The sequence below is a fragment of the Lates calcarifer genome, linkage group LG13 (assembly GCF_001640805.2).
Source record: "Lates calcarifer isolate ASB-BC8 linkage group LG13, TLL_Latcal_v3, whole genome shotgun sequence".
NCBI lineage: Eukaryota > Metazoa > Chordata > Actinopteri > Centropomidae > Lates > Lates calcarifer.
In genome coordinates, this window is record NC_066845.1 from 25,994,072 (window position 1) to 26,014,384 (window position 20,313).

The following is a 20,313-nucleotide window of genomic DNA, read 5'->3' on the forward strand; positions in this document are numbered from 1 at the left end:
ATGCAGACCAGTGGTTCTGAAGTCTGGGTCGGGATATTTTCATTGTCAGTCGTCAAAACTCTTTCTCACTCAAAACCCTGGAGGATCGTCTGTGTTGTGTGGACGGGGCTTTAATAACCATCTGGACCTGACAATGGTGAGAAATCACCTCCTGCATGGAACAGTCCAGCAGGCAAAAAGAATCTATTAAAGGCTAGAGAGGAGCACACAACATAAACAGAGACATGTTCAGGAGGCTCACCATGTCCAGGCAGTGGGAGGGTCGTGGGAGAGGTCTAGGTGAGGACCAGGGTCCCGTCACTCGGCCTCCTCATGCAGTCAGACGTCTCTCTGCTGTTGGCCTCTTGGTCACTGTCGAAAAAAAAAAAAAAAACCAAACAATAAATTCCCACCGTCAGGTTTTTCATCCATAAACCTTCAGAGGACACGAGGTTATTTGTCGTCTTGGTGACGCAGCTACAACCTGTGTATTTGTTACTCATAATGTGGGTGATCCAGGATTTAAAGCTTATTCTAAGCTGCTCTGAATAAGCATCAGCTAAATGCTGAAAATGTGGGGCTGCAGCATCAAGGCTAACATGCTAATCCTAAATGTCAGATTTCTAACCACGGCGCGTCACATTTCACAACTAGTAATCACAAACATTTCTGACATTGTTTCTCAGCATCGGCTAAACTCCAGGCGACGTGGAGCACCAGAAATGAAAACACTTTCAGAATCATGTTTGGCTCAGACAGGTTTCATCAGGGAGCAGCTGCTGAAGATCTTCTGTTGAAACTTTTGAGAAAGTTGAAGTAAAACTGAGGATAAGGTGAAGGCAGCAGCGCACACACCTGCACGAATATATCAGCATGACCGACTGATGGACTGACGGTCCAACCCAACCCCACAATCATTAAAGGAACTTTTTTGATTTTGATGATGAATTAATACTTTAAATCACACATCACAGCCTCTGCACGATGAGGGTTTGTTGTTTTTCTTGTTAATTGAATTTATTTGGTTTTCGAGCTGTTGATTGGACAGAGAATGAGTTAATTAATCCAAAAACGATCGTTAGATTAGTCAGTGGGAGGAAACATCACTGTGTAGATGCCTTGTGTACAAAATCTAATGAAAGAAAAAACAGTGTATTAGAGTTTGTATGGGACTGAGGGGAGAAACACACAGCTCCTCTAACATCAAATCAATCAGTGTTTTAAAAACTTCCAGCTTCATCACTGAAGTCAAACTGTTTTTGAATGCATCTGTTCATTCTTTATAACCAGGCCGTACTAAACCCCTCTCTGCTGTCACACAGTTTTCCAATCATGTTTAACTGTTGCTGTAGTTTTTCTTTGTGTCATTTACAACACAAATTACCATGTGAGGCGTCCTGAACAGACGTCTAATAAAAGCTGTGGATTTATTTCCACTGAATCAACGTCCCTGTGGTGCACTGGCTGTATTAAATGGATCTGTGGCCTCGTGTCGTGTCACAGTGAAAGTCATTCAGACGTATTTATCTGAAGATGGCTGCTCATGTTCTGCTGTTATGAGATGATGGTTTTTACTCGTGTTGAATACTGGAAAAACTCATTTCTTTTCCTGATTAAAAAATAAACTGGCCTTTAACAACACTCCCTCTTTTTTCTCAAACCACTTTGATTCAGATGCTGCTGTGAAATTGTTTTAATGTTATCCGGCCACAGACTCGCACCAACACATTAATTTAATTACTCCGAATATATTCTCACTATTAAATGCATTAGATGGAGCTGCAGCTTTGCCCACGCGGTCAAATGCTAATGAGATGTGAGCCGGAGCCTGTGGTGAAGCCATGTGGTGCTGGTGGAGGAGAGAGCAGCGCTGCCGTACAAGATCCCGGGGGAATCAGTGAGCGTCAATTAGATTCTCCGTCACCTTGACCTTGTTTTCAATGACAGAGCAGAGCGGGCTGACGGCGTTCACTGCTACAGCTCCGCCTCCTCTGCTCTGCTTGCAGAGGCCTTTTAAGCATTCAGTAAAATAAACACACTGAGTGCAACTGCTGGAAGAGAGATATCAGGAAAAAGGATGTTGATCAATATGACACAACAATAACTGGGCCAGCTGCTGAGATTTGTGCCTTTGAAAGCGCCACGCTCCTGCTCCCACTCTGCTTGGAACAAAAACTCCCCCAACAGCAGAACTTCAAAGCATTTACAACTGCTCAATAATGGAGGACGCTGCTACGTGTGAGAGAGCAGAAACACAACACGTGAATGCTAACGAGCCTTTTTCTCACACTGACACAGAGAGAGAGAAGACAGAGCTGCGTTTCAGTCTGATCATACAACACCACCTCACACTTCTGCTGCATCTCTGCTCTGATCTGTCTGACACAGCTCCGAGCAGAACATGTGACTTAACTGACTGTTAATGACAGATTACTGAGGGGGAGGAGCCTGGAGCGATGGAGGGCGATGGGTCATGGATTACTTTACACCAATTTAAACAGTTTTCAGGTTTCACTCATCGTTACCAAACGTTTACAGCCCAGTCTTTGTTGGTGTAAATGGAAGAAAACATTCAGTGATTACAACTCACTTATAAACCAGTCAAATGTCACTACTGTGTTTGTAAAGAACGACATGATCCAAGTGGACGTTTGTGCCAGATGTGATGAAAATCCCTCCAGGCATCCCTGACATAGATGAGGACTCAGTGACCTACAGCTTTGACCTTTGACCACCAAAATCAAAACACTTCATCCTTGAGTCCAGGTCAATGTTTGTGCCAAATTTGAAGAAATTCCCTCAAGGCGTTACGGAGATATCACGTCCACAAAAATGGGACGGACAGACATGAGGATGAATGGATGGACAACCTGAAAATATAACGGCTACAGCAGCGGGGGGATAAAAACAGAAAGACACAACAAAGGTGCCATTACCTCTGAGGTTACTGCTCATAACTCTCACACATCTCTCTCTTTGTTTCTGGACACAGCTCAAGTGCCGAGTGCGATCGATACACAAAGGACAGGGAGTAAAAGAAGAAGTGAGGAAGGCTTTCATAAGACCTTGACGACACCTGACGGTCGACAGTGAAGGGTTTCAACACTGAATACTGTCACACGACACACAAGGACAACAGGACCCACAGCACCGTCCTCAGCTCGCTGGGCTAACGTACAGTATTCTGCTGCAGTTTTAATAAATTCCCAACGCGGGCTCATTTTCCAATAACCTTTCATCTCCCTGAAGAGGGGAGGCGATTAAACGAAGATAATTAAGAATACAGCAATGACTTTTTAAGGACGTTGACGGTGCTGCAGCAGTGGCAGATGGCGAGCTCAGCATGTGACAAAAAGACAATGCTGATCTGAAAAGAGGAGAAAAACAGGGCAGAGTGAGAACACGTAAGCAAAAGGCTTTTTCTCTCTAAATAAAAATAGATTTTCTACACGACTCTGAGACGTACTGAGATGTTTTACACAAATAAAAGCTAATACAGTGAAAGATAGAAACACAGGGTGCATCTACTCCCCATGAGTCAAGTTTATCTGCATAACCCTTAATCACAGCTACAGTCTTAAAGGGCTTCACAACGCCCACATTATGAGACAATAAATGAACACGACACACTCCAACCTCAGATCCTCAGCGAGAACAAAAACCCTGCGAGAGCTTTTCATTTTATTTCACCAAACAGCAATTAACTTCATTACACTGCAGTCAAAGACAAACATTCACAACAATTAAGCAATGAAAACTTGCTTAGAGACATGATACAAACACAGCGTCTGGTGTGTACAGAGAACAGATATCCTGGGTTGGTTGTGAAGACTGAGAAGGTTCAGTTCCCTGCTTCAGTTCCCAGGAAGAGCCTACCCCAAATTAGGTCATTAAGTGAACTGGGTTTGGTTTGACATTTACAACCACGATGTCCTAATCCTGAGCTGAGGCTTTTAATACTGATTATCTTCCAACAAGTTCAATATCATGTTTATTTTTGTTCATTTCTTCTGTTTAATACAGCCGCACAGGGTACAGTTTCAGTCTACAATAAAATGAATTATTAATAAAGTAATTAAAATATGTGTCCAGCAGAATAATACCCATTAAGAAAATACAACCTGATGATTCCCTCTGAGTTTTGGATTATTCTTTATATTTCATGCCTTTCCTGAGACGACAGGTTTAAGAAGCGAGTGACAGAAGAGGGAGGGAGAGCAGGGAGTTTAATTGTGGGTCTGCTGCAACAGAAAGCTCTGGGAAAGAAATACTAAAAATCCTTAAGTATTCAGGTGCAGTTCTCCTCCAGCAGCAGGGCTTCAGTGACCTGCAAAATGATGCTAAAAAGATGCGAGATAAGTGGGAGCGGCAGGGCAGCTGGCCACAGGAGGGCACAGTGAAAGAGGAGGGTTTTCACACATCTGTGCCGAAGGAGCTCGGTGTCTTATAATTTGACCAGGGCTAGCTTTAATATTAAGGCGAGTTAAACTACTTACAGTGAAGAAACACCTCGATATATATGTTCAAATTTAGACAAAATCGACACATAAATCTAAGTTTCCTTCTGTCGAATTTGAGCTGTAAAACTGGAGGCTGGAGTATTGCAGCAGTAACAGAGTTTAATAAGACATGAATGATGCTTTCAGGCAAAAAGAAAAACACAGTTTCTAACTTATGCAGCAAACAGCTCGACTTATTTTGTGGAAATTGGACCAAAATCCAAATGTAAAAATGTCCTCTGACAGCCTTGATTATGGAGTGCAGCGAGGACTGAGGGTTATTTGTCTCGTTCCCAGTGGGAATGTGGAGTAAGGCTGTAACACTACCAGAGTCAGAGGTCAGACTGCAGCCGTGCTAAAAATGCAGCCACTCATGCTGCTGTAATGCACTCTGGACAGTAAAACATCCAGCAAATGGCTGCGCTGCGCCACTCCACGCCATCCCATCCTCAGGTATTCTCTCCCTAATGCCTCCTCCAGCCTCTCCTGTCCCCGTCCTCCATTTTGAGGAAGGTTAGATGAACCCTGGGAGGGTTATATTTTAGGGCTGTGTTTATTTAGGTCGTTTTCACCGCGGGGAACTTTTATGAGCAGGCTTTTATGTTCACACAAGACTTCAAATAATGCCCCCTGCAATCCTGTGAGTCTGCACCAGGTGGGATGGGAAGTATGAAAAAAATGAAGAAAAAGAAACAACGCCTTGTTCTCTCATACAAAGCTTTTGAGACTAACATTTGATCTGAGAACAAAAGGCGACGCACACTCTCTCATAATATTCCAAGTGCTGGGATCACACATTTTCTAACACTTGGGAGTTTTGTTCTGAAATGATTTATCCACAGTACAGCACTACAAATGCTCTGAACTCCAAAACTAATTGAAAACTAAATCATAAGACATTGGCAGGAATAAGTCAAATCTAAACTCTTAAATAGGACAGTAGACGAGTGCAGCTTGTTTCAGTTTGACAGATAGTAGAGTGACCTTCAGGTAATGAGATCTTCTTCCCCTAAAATCCACACACGTTTTTGTAAATCACCTAATTTATTTGTCGTCGGCGCCTCGCCTTGCACATTAAGGCTCTACATGACAATGTGTAGAAATATGAACACTGGCCTGCATGAATGTTAACAGCAGGGAGTGTATTTCATTGTGTGAGCAGATCGGAGTAAATTAGATTTTGACGCTGCAGCAGCGCAGGATGTGTGTCACACTGCAGAGCCAGGTTATGATGTACGGTGCTCAGTGTAGGAGACGTGTGACGTGAGGATGTTATCACACCTACAACTGATCTCAGTTCAGGCTGAACAAAGTTTTCTTTGCAGGATAATTAATGAAGTTGAAGAGTGTAGAGAGTAAAGCAGATGGAGCTTTTCTGTGTTAAATAAAAAGATTCCAACAGTTCCTGATGTTTCTCTGCCTGCAGCTGAGTACAGTGAGGGAGGTTAACCTCAGTGTGGAGCTGGTTCACTCAGACGCAGCAGTCACTGTATCACTGTAATGTTACAATAATGTCACTGCATTCCCTAAAACAACTGTGCAGATGGAGGCAGATCAGCTAGAAATGTGTTTTTCTTCTTCTTTTTTTTTCCTAATACGACTCATTTTGATAGTCGACATTATTTAGACGTTTCTGTTTCAGCAAACAAACGTGAGAGAGCTGAGACGAAAGAGAGATGACAACTTACTTAAAGAGTCCTGAACAGAAACCAGGAAACAATCATGTGCAGAGTTGAGGTTCATGACAGTTTCAGCTGATGGTGGCAGTGGAAGGAAGAGGAGGATATCAAAATAAAAACTTGTGATGCATCAGCTGTAATTATCTAACAATCTGATGTTTTTGTTCAGTGTGTTCAGGTGGGACGGTTGGTTTCTAACCTTTGGAAAAAGTGTGTTTTAAACTTTACTGGTGATTCCACACATGCAGATTTTATGTCCCGGTGAACACTGACAGCTAATTTATGGCTTTCTCCCCATTCACTCAGAAAGGAGTCTGGTCTAATCAGCCGGAAATAACTGCCTGAGGGCGTTGCCAAGATGGCTGACGAGTGGCAAGACGTGCTTAGAAGAAGAGGAACACGACCTGCAACACAAAGCATCACATGCAACTGCTGACACTCTCTGACCGGCTGACCTCAGACCCATTCTCTCCAGCTTTCTTCTAACACACAGGCCATGTGTGTGGCTGCTCACACCAGAACAGTGAGTGATTATAAGGTATTACAGTGCAGGTACTGTAACCCCGAACATTACGACTCCTTGCAGCAGAGAACACATTTCATCAGCTGCACAAATTCTCTGTGATCTCCTTGCAGAGCTGGAGATGTCTGACTCTGCTGCAGAGCCAATAAAACCCACTACAAACGTTATACAAGTGAGTCACAGCTGGCAGGGGGTGGGCTGCAGAGGAAACAACACTCGGCAACATGAACCCAGACATCTAAGACAGGAAGGCTGTGTTTACCTTTAAAACTACCATCGTGATCTCCCAGCACGCTCTGACTTTAAAGGCTGATCCTGAGCAGGAGCTGAGCCGGGCCTAAAGTCTCTGAGACTACAAGGAGAATTTATATATATTTCACCCTCTATGTAAAAATGAGTAGTACAGCTTAAATTCTCATGTTATTAGCAAGTCAAGCAGCATTCAAAAGAGGGGTCAAAGGTCAAAGCCACAACGCCACATCAACCAGATAACAGGAAGACCAGAAAAGGAAGTTTAGAATTAAATTACAACCAGAAAAGAAGGGAGCTGATTCTTTAGAGCTGAAACTCAGAATGTGTGAGCGGAAGATGTGATTTAGTTGAGGGAAAAAGCCTAAAAAAGCCAATGTGTTTGAGGTAAGTGAAAATAACGTGTGAAATATCATCAAAGTATGTTAGAATGTTAATTAACACCTGCTCGTCTCGCTGAAGTTTCTGCGACTGCCGACAGAGGTGACGTAAGGCTCCTCGTTAGGAAGCTGTTATCCTCTGTCTCAGGCTGGGTTCGACAGAACAGAGACGGGTTCAGATCAGGGTTTCAGGAGAAGTGATAATTGGAGACTGACAGCTCCAAACATCAGGCGTCGAGGGCGACAATCCTGACGTCAGATTTCATAATTTAAAGAGAGGAGATGAACTAAACATCCAGTGTTTCTGCTCAGAGGTCACTCCCTTTATTTGCAGGGTCTACAGATAAAGGCTGTAGAAGGAATGGATGGAGAGTGACTGTGTTCAGAGGATATAAAAACCCTGTGGAGGTCAAAGTCTGAGCCTCAGAAATGTAAAAATAAATGGACAAACTGTCAATTAATCTGCAGAATATTTTCCAAACAAATCAATGATTTAGTTTATAAACTGTGCTCATCACAGTTCACCAGAGCCCTGGCTGACAAATTTAAATTGTTTGTTTTGTCAAACCAACAGTTCAAACCCTCAGAATATTCACTTTCATACAAAACAGAGAAAATTCTCACTTTAGAGAAGCTTCATTTGAACTGGTTCAAAATTGTTGCAGACTTACGTTTCAGTAATTCGACTAATCACTTCAACTCTTCAGAGAACATGTGCAGAAAACCCAGCAGGTGAAGTCTGGATTCTTGTTCTGCAATTCCCATCATGTTTTAGGTGAAGCAAACAAGATGTGTAATGTTTCCACGGAGCCAGCAACACCTCGCTCACACATATGTAATGAAACACACAGGAGTCTGTAGTTTCTGAGCATGTTTAAGGATTCAGTGTGTTTAAACAAGCCAGGTTTTCTGAATGACCTCAGCAGAAGGTGGGAGACGCCACAACCACAACCACAACCACAACCACACCACCTCCTGATCTCTCTCCAACAACTCTGTCTGTTCTGTGTCTGAAGTCTCGATGAGATGAGTCACGCTAATGAGAATAACAGCACATGTGATGTCGCGCTCAGTTTTAGGAGTTCAGACTGCTTCGCTCACTTCCACACACCTGACCAACACCGCATAATTCAAAACCAGTCGCTGTCAGATCCAGACTTTTTCTGTCTGAAACAACCAGCATCAGGACACTGTTGTTAGTGAACATCACCACATTAATCATTTTCATCATTTTCAGATCTGCCCCCCCCCCACACCGCCTCCTGCAGCGGCTCTACCCCCCACTGCGTTAGACAATATGACAAGCACTTTATTTTACAGCACACTGAGACCCTTCACTTCCACAAAATAGCTCCAAGCTTTGCATTATATTCACCTCGTATAATGAGTCTTAATGAAAACACAACTGTGCTTCACTTTCAGTTCTGTTGCTTTCTGCTCAGAAACATTCTCAGTTCCCCCGACACTTTCAGTTTCAGGCACCAGCAAGTAATGTAAGAGCAGTAAACGCACTTAGTTACTTTGCACAATTGCAACTCATCAAACTGAAAACAAAGACGAAAAAAAAGAAAAAAGAAGAAGAAAAAAAAAAGAAGCTAGTGAACGCAGGCTGGCTACTACTACATTTACCTAGCTAACATCAGCTACTTTCCTCACTACGTTACTTCATGGAGCAGAGAAGAGAAGAGCACATTATCAGTGGAGTTAGTACTTGTACTTTAGTACTAGAGCTGTCACAATACCGCAGTATTTATTCTTAAGGTTATCGTACCATCAGAATTTCATAGCAGCCCACGCCTAAACCCGACTGGACTGACCCACAAACCTGACCTGAGTTAAACACACAGTCTGACAACAGTACCAGGCCGACACAGTACAGTCACACTGCAGCATCTCAACATAATTACCCACACTCAACCCTGGAAACAGTCTGAACATGAACAATGATTTTAATCTTTCTGGCTTTAGAATAAAAACCTCTGTGTGATAAGAGGAACAGACAGATCTCAACCTAAAGCTGCTGGCTGGTGACTCGTGGCACGTTTCCACCCAGTGATCGCGCCGTGCCAGGCCTCTCCACAGACCGGTTAACCTCTGACGGTTACAGCAGCTCCACCGGCAGACTGAGCCAGCTACCTGCACGGTCACCTGCAGGCAGGGCTCTCTGGAGGAAGCTGCAGCGGAGGTAAAGGTTGGGCGGGCCCCGAGGCGAGTTCATCGAGCCCAGCTGAGCGACGCCCACGTGCAGCAGAAGGCTCAGGAAACACAGCTGCTTTGTTATGAAACAGCAGCTTCACAGTGTTTATTTTTTCAGTGGAGGATTAGGCCTTCATTAATGCATTAATGGATCAGTGCTGCGCTGTGCGCCTGAAAACATCCAAGTAAGCACAACACTCTCATCCCTGTCTGGTACTAAAAGCAGCAGCAGTGTGTGAGTGTGTGTGTGAGTAGCTGAGTGTTTTTATTTAGGTGTCACGTTGAGGGGAGCAGTCTGTTTGTTGTGAGATCAAAAATCAGGTAATCAGTTGGAAAATAAAAATGTATCCTGGTGGCTTCAGCTCAGACGAGCAACAGAAGCTAAACTCTTCACCAACACGATCATCAGTCTGTCTGATGTTTGTTTACTGGTGTTTTTGAAGCTGTGTACATAATATTTACACATGGAGTCACTGTATATGTTTTCAAATGAACTATAACTACATTATTCATCTGAACTCTACACAGTAACACTAAATTACAGCTGTTTCCCTGGTTGTTAAAAACAGCTGGGATTAAAAACAAAGATGTCATCTTCCTGTTTCTGAGGTAGTGACAGAGAAAGTGCCATAAAAAAGCAACAACGCGCAGATGAGATGACAGGTTGCTGTGAGAATGTGGCGTGTTTGTTTGATTGTGATGAAGAACGTTAACGGCTACTACTCCACAATCACAGCAGGTGTTATTTCCTGTGGAAAAACTACATCTGCACAAACACAGCAGCAGCCTGGGATCACACACTGAGACAGAACAACCAACCTGCTGAAAACCTGTGTGTAGGTGTTAGCCAGGTAACGTTAGCTTCATAGCTAAACAGCTAACATCTCCGCTGTCTTAAAGCATCCTCACTTTACTTTTAGTGCCTAAAACCTCCGCACCGTTCTCGTAAAAATATAACTATAACACAAATGTTTGAATACCTCATACTCATACTTTACTCTATGCACCTGTAACCTCACTGACCAGCCAGTGAAAAAAGGCCAAAACTTTTTCACAACTATTTAAAAAGTGCCTCAGTGAAGAAAAAGAAAATTGAGTCAAACTGCAAAAGTCAAGACAATGTCATAAAGTAAAATGTAAGCGCCGGTCGCTGCGTCTCCAAGATAAAACTGTCTCTGTATCGACAAAGACTCAAAGCAGATCTCTGCCTGGAAATATGAGGGAGAACAGAGAGCTGAGAGAGAGCTGCTGTATTATTCCAGTCCACACAAACACGCTTGCCTTGCATTTTTATTGCTTGCTGTACTATCTTCTTTATTATCCTTATATTGTTTGTAAAGCACTTTCAGCTCTGCTCTGGAAAGTTTTATATACAGCAGATTAAGTTTACATTTCATGCATGTGGGTGTGTTTCTGTTTAGAAGTGTGTGTCAGTGTGAATTGTTGTGGGTAATTTTTTACCCTGGATGTTTGCGGACACTAAGAGGGTCTTGTGTTTTAAAGGACCAGAGCGCTGTGTTTTCAAGTTTAACTGAACGACTAACTGTATAAACTCTGCATGTCGCACAGTTTTTCATCTTTACAGCTCTCCTGCTGTTTTTAATTCATTTCTCTAAGAATGAGGAGCAATTAGTCGACTGGGACTGAGCTGTCATGTGTAATAAATCAGAATGCAGATCAGGTCAGCGTTCATTATTGTAAAGTTTTAAAAGTTTGCTAATAGATTTTCATAATTTATGGAAATGAATGGAAACCAGTGGCTGCCCAGAACAGTAGGAAAAACATTCAACATGTGATGTTGAGGGTATAATACATGCAGAAAAAGACAAAACAGACTCATACACTCATACTCATGCACCGACTGAAACCAGTTTAACTTGAATGACCATCACTGGAAGTTAACAACATCTGTTTTTATGCCAAATTACAGTCGTTTCAAGGAAACTTCCTGGGAAATGATTAGGAATAGTTTTATTGAAAAATAACACAAAGGTTAAAAACAGTTTGAAGTACAGTGATTGATTTGTGATTTGCTGTTTATTTAGTGGTGATCAGGATCAAAGCTGAATAAAGCTGATAATATATCAAATACAATCAGTTCCAACAGAGACGCTCAGGAGACTTAATCAACAATAACAAATGAGGCAGTGAGGAGACTTTAACATCTGCAGATCACCTCCTGGATGCAATTTCAGCTTCTCACTCTGCCCCACAGCCAATCAGAACACAGCGACACATGGAGCGAGTCGCCTGCGGTGTGTATGAGCAGCAGGTGGTGTGTGTGTGTGTGTGTGTGTGGAGGGGGACGTGCAGAGAGGCAGGCGGTGAGTCGATCTCTCAGCCAGGTAATGGAGACATCATGTGGCCGTGCACGACTGACCGCTCAGAGCTCAGAGGAGCTCAGACCGGGACAGACAGACTTACAGTACGTCTCCATCTCAGAGCAGCCGGCTTCCTCCACCTGACACCTACACCTCGATGTTGGAGGAAGATTTCAGCGTAAATGACTGAACTGACTGCTCTGTGATTTCTGTAACAAGATGACATTTAGAGAACAGTAGATTTTTAACAGTGCAGAGCAACCAGTACAGAGGTTTTCCTTCCTCAACATTACAACTGCTTGAATTTATAGTGATGGATTTGGGGCTGTGACTAACAATTATTCTCATTATCAACAGTGCAAAATGTGCCTGTGGGCAGAGGCTGACTGTGAGTCCTGCGTTAATTCAGCTTGCAGCTTGTTAGAGCTGCTCAGCTCTGATAGCGTAGCGCAGTGAAGTTCCACCTTTTCCTTCACATCCAGTAATGTAGAAAAGTGATGTTTTCCTGAGATGGAAACTGAACTTCTCTGTCAAACAGATGAGCAGATAATCGACTGCTTGTTCTGTTAAGGAATTTGATGATGTGACAAATGCCCATCACAAGTTCCCAGAGCTCAAGGTGTTGTCCTCAAAACCCAAAGATGTTTAATTTACAGTCATCAAAAGAGAAACTCAACAGACCTTCACTGACTGGAAACAGCAGTGTGTCATTATATCCAGTCCTGTTTTGGTTTAATGACCTAATTTTCCCACAAACCCAAAGCAGTTTATTCATCTTTCTTTCTTACATAGGACTCCCATTCTTTTTTTTAGTCCAGTTGAATGTGTTTTTGAGGACGTGGACAGAATGAAATTCCTTTCCCAGACTTGCCTGGGAGGCCTGTGTGAATCCTGAAAAAGTCCCAGCTTAAGAAGCTAATTATAATATCCAGCAGCGTAGTATTGGGCATCAGTCCAGGCAGCCTTCATGGGCCAAGGCCAATTCACTACATCCATTCACCTCATACAATCCACAGCCTGGGAGCGAGTTATCACAGCGCCTCACAGTTCTCCTGCAGACCTGCTGCCACGACACCTGAGGTCTCAAATAAAGCTGTGAACTGCACTTCTAAATCCACTCTCCAAGTTTTGGAGAGGCAGGTGGAGGGATGAACCAGCTCCTACACCGTGGCCTTTATACTCTAAAATATGGATGAGTGGAAGCTGACTCTTTATTAAATATTAATTCCCTCCTACATCACTTTTGACACCAATCTTGCAAAGGTTTAGCATCAAAATATGCAACTAATAATGAAGCTTCCTCTCCTTTATCTGCTGTGTGAAAACCTTTTAACTCACACTTTTGGTATTTTGTTTTTCCTTTAATGTGATGAGGAAGATTTTACACATTCCTTCTCGTGTTATGAAAGTTTACCACAAACTGCTGTGCTCTGTAACCCTTATAAAAGCCTGTGTGGATAAACACAGAATCTGTGGAGGTGAAGCTTTTCAAATTTCATTGCTGTTTTCTATTACAAGAGAAAATCCAACGTTAAATGCGCAGATATGGCGTCTAAAAACCATATAAACAAAGATGAATTTTTATATTGAAAGTAAATCTACGGTTGAACAAACTTCAGCCTTTACGCATCATGAGGTTCCTCTGAAATCCTTTCAGCTCACACACAATAAAGTCATCACAAATCACACAAAAAGTCTCTTTTGATGTTGTCAGTGAAAACACAAACCCCAGGCAGCTTAATAATCCACGAGTCAGCACGCTCTCTCTCCAGTTCAACTGCCACCACACATAAAACCTACTAATTTTCCTTTTAAGGTTATCTCTGGGAGTTTCAGTCTTTACTTAGCAGATGACAGCATGAGACAGAAAATAGATGAGAGAGGACACGAAGAGGAAGATGATTTATGGTGAAGGAATCCTGCAGGACTGAAACATCCAACGTTAAAGACACAAACAAACCAACAGTTCAACCTGCAGGAAAACAGCAACTCTACCATGACGACCTGATCTCAAACAATAAAACACACCTCAAATCTAATCAGCTCTTTCTGAACTAATATTGAAAGGATCACAGGGACTTAACGGTGTTATCCATTAATATTCTACCAGAGCATTTTCATACAGCTTGCATCATGTCACCATCTTGACAAACTGGCAGCAGATGGTTTACAGCTGAGAATCCTCCCTCACTCTCCAACAGCGTGTTTCAGCAGGAATCATTTCATATTAAGTAAAGATGCCATTTCATTCTGACTTTAAAGAGAAACTCTGTGCTAGATTCTTTTAGATTTTAGAGGAAGTCCACCGCTGACCACAGCTGTGATGAGATCTACAGAGAGGCAGGTGCAGCTGATGTGAAGGTACTCTTCAAAGCTTCGCTGGAAAAATTTGGTCAAAAAATATTTGTTCATGTTTCATGATGAAAACAAAACTCAAGCTGAAAAAATACCAATTTATTTTGAAAGCAACTGATAAAGGCTACACAATAACATGACAAATGATCTAATCTGTGGAACGGTTTCCTCAGCCATTAAATACTGTATATCTGTTATCTGATGATACTGGTCCTGGTTAAGAAACAGATTTATGGATTAAATCTATGGTTGACTGAGAGTCAGACAAGAAGCAGCAACAGAGCAGCTGGGACAAACTGCAGAGCATGCAACACACTAACATAACATTACTGCTATCAAGTGCTGCTATCAGAGGGAATGAGTCAGTTTCAGGATTAATGTCAACATTCAACCATCTAAATCTCCTCTATGCCCACCACAGAAACATCACTACATTATCTGATTGTTAAGCTTCTCCTCTCGAGCTAAACCCAGACACTGAACAGTATTTTAGTGCATAAGTGACTGGATCCAGTTTCTGAGTCGCTGCTCTGCAGTGGAGAGAACAGGTGGCTGTGCTAATGCTAATGCTAATGCTAATGCTAGGTGAGCAGGAACAACACAGAGTTATTAATTAGAAGTGGATTCACTGAGGAGAGTCAGTCTGCTGTGTTACTGCAGAGTCACGTGGACACTGTGTGAACAAGTAAACAAACCTTTTCCAACAACCTTACAGGTGAGAACGACACCTGTAACCATGGTAACTGTAAACAACAAAGATGGCTTCAAAATGATTAGAAGAAATAAAAATTAAAAACACAACAGAAATGAGACAGGAAAACTAGGCCGAAATGAAACTAACAAAACTCAAACGATTAAAAATGTGACACATTTTTTTACATGTGTACGATCTCCAGAAATAAATCTGATCAGGCTCGGCTCACATCTAAGTGCAACAGACAGCAGCAGTTGACAGCAGACGAAAACTGAGCCACCAGGACGGCCCAAAGCACATCCTGAGCCCTGAGCAAAAAGCCCCCGGGTGTCACAGCATAAAAACACCATGAAAAACACAAAGAAAGTTAAGCTTTTATCTCCTCTGCTCAAACCCCTGGCAGCTTTTGTGGGTCATGACACAATTCCCCGACTCCACTGAGCTCAGGTGAAGCTGCAGGAGTCCTGTCTGAGGCAGCACAGTCCACTAATGGCTTTCATTAGTGCAGCTCTGGATGCACAGCACTCTTCCTGGACTCCACCTCATCGCACTCACAGCTCACGTAGCGCTTCACAGCAATCCTGCTGCCCAGCGTAAAACAAGGCAGGGAAAGAAATACATCAGCGGGTCCTTGAAGCAGCCGTTACACCTGACCTGCAACACCTCACCGCTGACCTCCTCTACATGTTTGATATTCACATGATCAGCAACAAGTCATTTAGATGGTGTGACTCTCAACAAGGCAGAACATGGACGACAGAAGCCTGAGACGAACCTTTTTATTCAACACCTGATATATGTCCATGTAATGTGTAGTAAAGACCTGGAAATCCATTTAGGACCAACAGTCAGTGCTGATATTTATAGACTAAAAGCTCACAAGGGCTTCTGGGAAGTATGACAGTATGCACTATGAGAAAATGGAAATTTGTCAACCACTCACAGATTTTTTTAGACCATTTATACTGAGGTATTCATCCCTTTATTACATCTGGATGTATCAGACCACGGAGGGCAGAGCTGCATGGTCAGATTTAATCAGCAGCATTGTTGCCTCAGGCAGCTCAACTTGTAATGTTTTTGATTCACTGGATTAAATAAAAACTCACACACATTTACAGCCTCTGAACTGAATTCACAATTAAAAAAAAAACATGTATTTTTACCTCCTCAGGCAGCTGACACTTTTAATATTTGACTTTTCAAAGTTCGATCACAATCTACTGGCAGATTTTTTTTTCGTTCGCATATAAACTTTTGATACGTATTCCTTTAATTATCCACAACTAATTAGAGATGTCTCAGAGGATCAGTATCAGAGTTGATGCAGGTATATTTTCATGGATCAATAAATAAAGACAATCAAATTCCAGTGTTTCTGCTCTTTGCTGGCTGCGTCACAGTTTCCTGAGTTGCATTCTCTAATTAAACTTTCATTCATATCATATCAATTATTTAGTTTTGAATCAAGGCTGCCAGTGTTTGGATCAAGGAGTTCATGAAAAATAAGGCGTGCTGAATGTGATAGCTTACAGCTGTTATTTCAGTGATAGATACATATTTAATCAACATTTAGGTGAATCTAAGCTTCTAATCACACTCCACAGTAACCACAGTATCAGTGGTTTCTCAATACTGAAAGACTTGGCTCAAGTTTGAGGCAGAAAAACTCCACTGGAACATCCTCAGCACTAATTGCAACATAAAATGACATATATTGTGATAGATTATTTTATCCAAATCATCCATGCCAGTTTAAAATCTGTCTTGTGCCAGACTCATCTACAGTCTATCGTCTTTTGAGAGTAGAAAAGCCCTTAAAACTGAATTTAGACGACAGTAAGAACCTGAAACTCTCCACTGACATCAGACTAGTGCTCATTAAGTCAGTGTCCCCTGAGGAAACATCTGATACATTTCCCTCTTTAAATCAGGAATTAATTGACAGTGCATAAGTGCGTAGAAGAGAATTTGTTGCAGGTTTCTTCTGCCTTCTTGTTGTGTTCAGGGACACTTGGCAGCAGACGACGTGATTCTGAAAAAAGACCACATTTGACTCAATATATCAGTCTAACCCTGGAATCAATTTTGAATGCTGATCCAGACTTGAGGGACTTGTGTATGAGCTCTGTCCTTCACCTGGGGGAGTCGGCTGAATGTTCCAGCACAGAAGAGGATGTGAAGTCCGTCCTTTCATGCTGCCAGAGCAGAAATGCTTGCGTGAATATTTCAGTCCCTGTGAAATTGTTGGCAAAGTGCTGCGTTTCTCTGTGGGTCCTTTTCAGCGAGCCTCAAACAAACGGCGCTCGTCCTCCACGAGCCGAGCGGCACTTAAAGATGTGCCAGGAGATCGGGGGATTCGTTTCTGAGCTGACAACAATCAGGTGGGCTCGATCGTCCCGAGCAGGAAAGACAACCATGGAGCCAGAGTGAGGCCGTGGAAAACAGCCTGCAGGAGAAACTGACACTGAACTGAGCTCACAGCTTTAACATGAGAAGCTCTGACTCTGGGCACAACTCAAACCTCAGAACCACTGTAAGGTTACAGAACTCTAATACTCCTCTATTTATATCACAGCTGAGGATCTTTAAAATTAAAGTGTGTGTTGTGTTCCTGCTCGCAGACACTCAGCAGGTGTTTGGCTGTTACTTCCTGTTTGGTGGTAAAAGCAACGTTTTCACTGTTTAATCATCCCTGCAGCAGTAAACACATCATAATCAGACTTGATCCTGACCAGGAAGCAGCACACAAAACTCTGAAACTTATTAGACTGCACACTATGCTAATGTGCTTGTTGTGGGTGCAAGGTCAGCACATACTGAGTTTAAAAGAAATGACCAGAGCTGCAACTGTACAGACTGAACACGTCTTCATCTATTATTCAAACAGAACATTAGGAGAGTACAAACTCCTGCCTGTGTGTCTGCTGCTACTGCTGACTGAGCTGAGCTGCATTAATCAATATCTTTATATTAGAAATGGATGATGTGTGTAACATGAAAGGGGTCACTCATAGTTGCCAGATGCTAACACAGAGAATTTACACCAATTTAAGAATGTTCTCAGCAAGTAGATGTTTTCAGCCAAAATGCTCTAAAAATCAACTCATCAATTAATGTTTCAGAATGAACGAGTTAGGCCACGTTCAGGCCGACGTTAAGACTCACTTTCTTTTTAACGAGACTTCTGCTCAACAGTTGCAGCAGTGCTCTGTCATCTAACAACTGCAAGTTGTAAAATGTTACAGTATTCAGGGTTCCACCAGAACGCTGTTAGACCCAGCGACAGGCACACAGACAGGGCCAGTAAAGACACCACCACAGCCGGTGTTTTTTTTACTGATACTGATCTGATTAAGATCTGATATCAGTCATTATGTGACTGATCCACCTTAAATAAGAGTCCATCTGTCAACGTCATTATAAAAAACAGAGTTTACGATTTCACTTATTCATTTAGTCACGGCCGGTCACCAGCTACTCTCACAGCTCTGCCTGGCCGAATGTCATTTTCCATAAAAATGATTCCAAAGACTTTCACAGGGTGATTTATACACATCATAAATCTGGGAATCAGGTTGGTGCTTGGCTTTCACAGATACCTTGAGTGAAAGAATCTGAACCAGTATCAGGAAAGAATGAGTTGGAGAAATATTAAATATATTCTCTTGTGGGGATTCAGCCTTCTAATTAATTCAGTAAACACCATTTTTACAAACTACATTCATCTGCAAACCATCAGAGTTTTTTGATTTTACTAAATGAAAATGGAAAAACAGTAAAATAGTGCATGGATTTAAGTGTGTTCTGTGGTCACATCTTGGACATGTGTTCCCTGAACATGTCTTGAACAGTAAATGTATCATGTAAGCTGATGGCCCTATGATGGAAGTCCATGTGGGGTTTGGTAAATGAGTCCCGGAGCTGGCAGAAGCAGCCGACTGGCAGCTACTACAATTCAAACATCCAGAGTGCTGCAGGGTTTCTGTTTTCAGAGCACATCAAACGGCAGGAGAAGAGACGTCCTCAGGGACTCATAAAAAAAAAAAAAAACCCACACTGTGTCCCGGATGGTGAGGTATTTATTTCAGCCTGGCAAAGCCAGAGAGATGGCAGCTTCAGATCAGATTCCTTCTCTTCCGTCATCATCAGGGCTGTTTTCTGAGGTTGAGCTCTCTCGGCTGTTTGGGATGGTGAGGTACAGGGGAAGGATGAGCTGAAATAGGAGATGAAGCTGATGGCAGCAGAAACCTCTCTGCTCAGGTTTCACTCTTTTACCTTAACAGACCTGTTCAGTTACACTGAGGAGAAGCAGCTTCTGCAGCCGAGCCAACACATGAGAGGGAACTGGAGTCTGAAGCTCAGTTGGCAGCAGGATGAGTAAACAATATGCTGATGTAGTTATCACTAAATATTAATATCAATCCATAATTAATGTGGGTACAGTGTTATATAGAGTCGATGTTGAGCAGTTACAGTATGTGGTAAACTGCTGCAGGTGGAAATTCTTCCCTGACAACAGATGTACTTGTATTTGGTTTATATTCTATGCATGTTTTATTTATATTTTTCCATGAGCAAACTTTTTCATTTGAGTCAGTGTGGCTGGTATTAAAGTTTCTATAGTTCAGTATTTTGTACTATATCTTATTTGGCCAAAGTTCTTTTTTAAAACCCAACACACTGAAGAGTTTGTCATATTTTCTTATTTAAAAGTTTCAGATATCATTTTGGAACCAGCACTGACTCACCCTAACAAAACCTGCTTACACTGAAGATATTCTCCAGCCTGAATCCAGTGGACAAATTTAAACTGTGACCATAAATGCTGCTTCAGAGACAGGACGTTGACAAATTTAAAGATAAAGAAACCTGCTGTTGCAGTCCAGCCAAAAATACTGGTATCACAGAGACCTATTATCATCTACTCAGTGGCCATCTATGAGCCTCAGTTACCTGCTGAACAGAGACTGTCAGATATTTAATTTACTATGATAGAAAACAACAGCAATCCTCACATCTGAGAGGCTGGAAACTGAATGTTTGAGAGAGCCCTGACCTCAACTCCATCCAGCACCTTTGGGATAAAGTGGGTCTCCGACTGTGAGCCAGACCCAACAGCAAACACCAGCGTGGACCTTGTTAATGCTCTTGCCAGGCTCAGAAATCTGGTGGAAAGACTGAAACCAGAGGAGTGGAAGCTGCATCATCCATGACCACAAATACACAAACAAATGTGATATGACAATTTATTTTCTTTGACTAATTCATGTTTTTGGCAAATGATTAGTTCCCTTAGAATATCACTGAATAAGTGTGGCAGGTCACTCTGCATTTAAGAGTGCTAAACTATTTCAGCAGTCTGGTTACCATGGAGAGTTTTAGTTTCCCTCCATCATCTAAATGTGTTTTCAGAGGCTCTCCATGCTGAACAGACA

General features: G+C 42.3%; 1 protein-coding gene across 3 annotated transcripts in view; it reads right to left on the minus strand.

Annotated features, from left to right (window-relative positions):
• The window catches only part of LOC108881639 (spermatid perinuclear RNA-binding protein), a 66,126-nt gene that overhangs the window by 40,009 nt on the left and 5,804 nt on the right, over positions 1-20,313 (minus strand). For all 3 annotated transcript variants that reach the window (XR_007814441.1, XM_018673701.2, XM_018673702.2), the window contains exon 2: positions 242-351. Coding sequence is in view for 2 of the 3 variants with exons in the window: in XM_018673701.2 (XP_018529217.1) it covers positions 242-244 (3 nt within the window). In the remaining variant the exon portion in view is untranslated. The remainder of the gene's footprint in view (positions 1-241; positions 352-20,313) is intronic.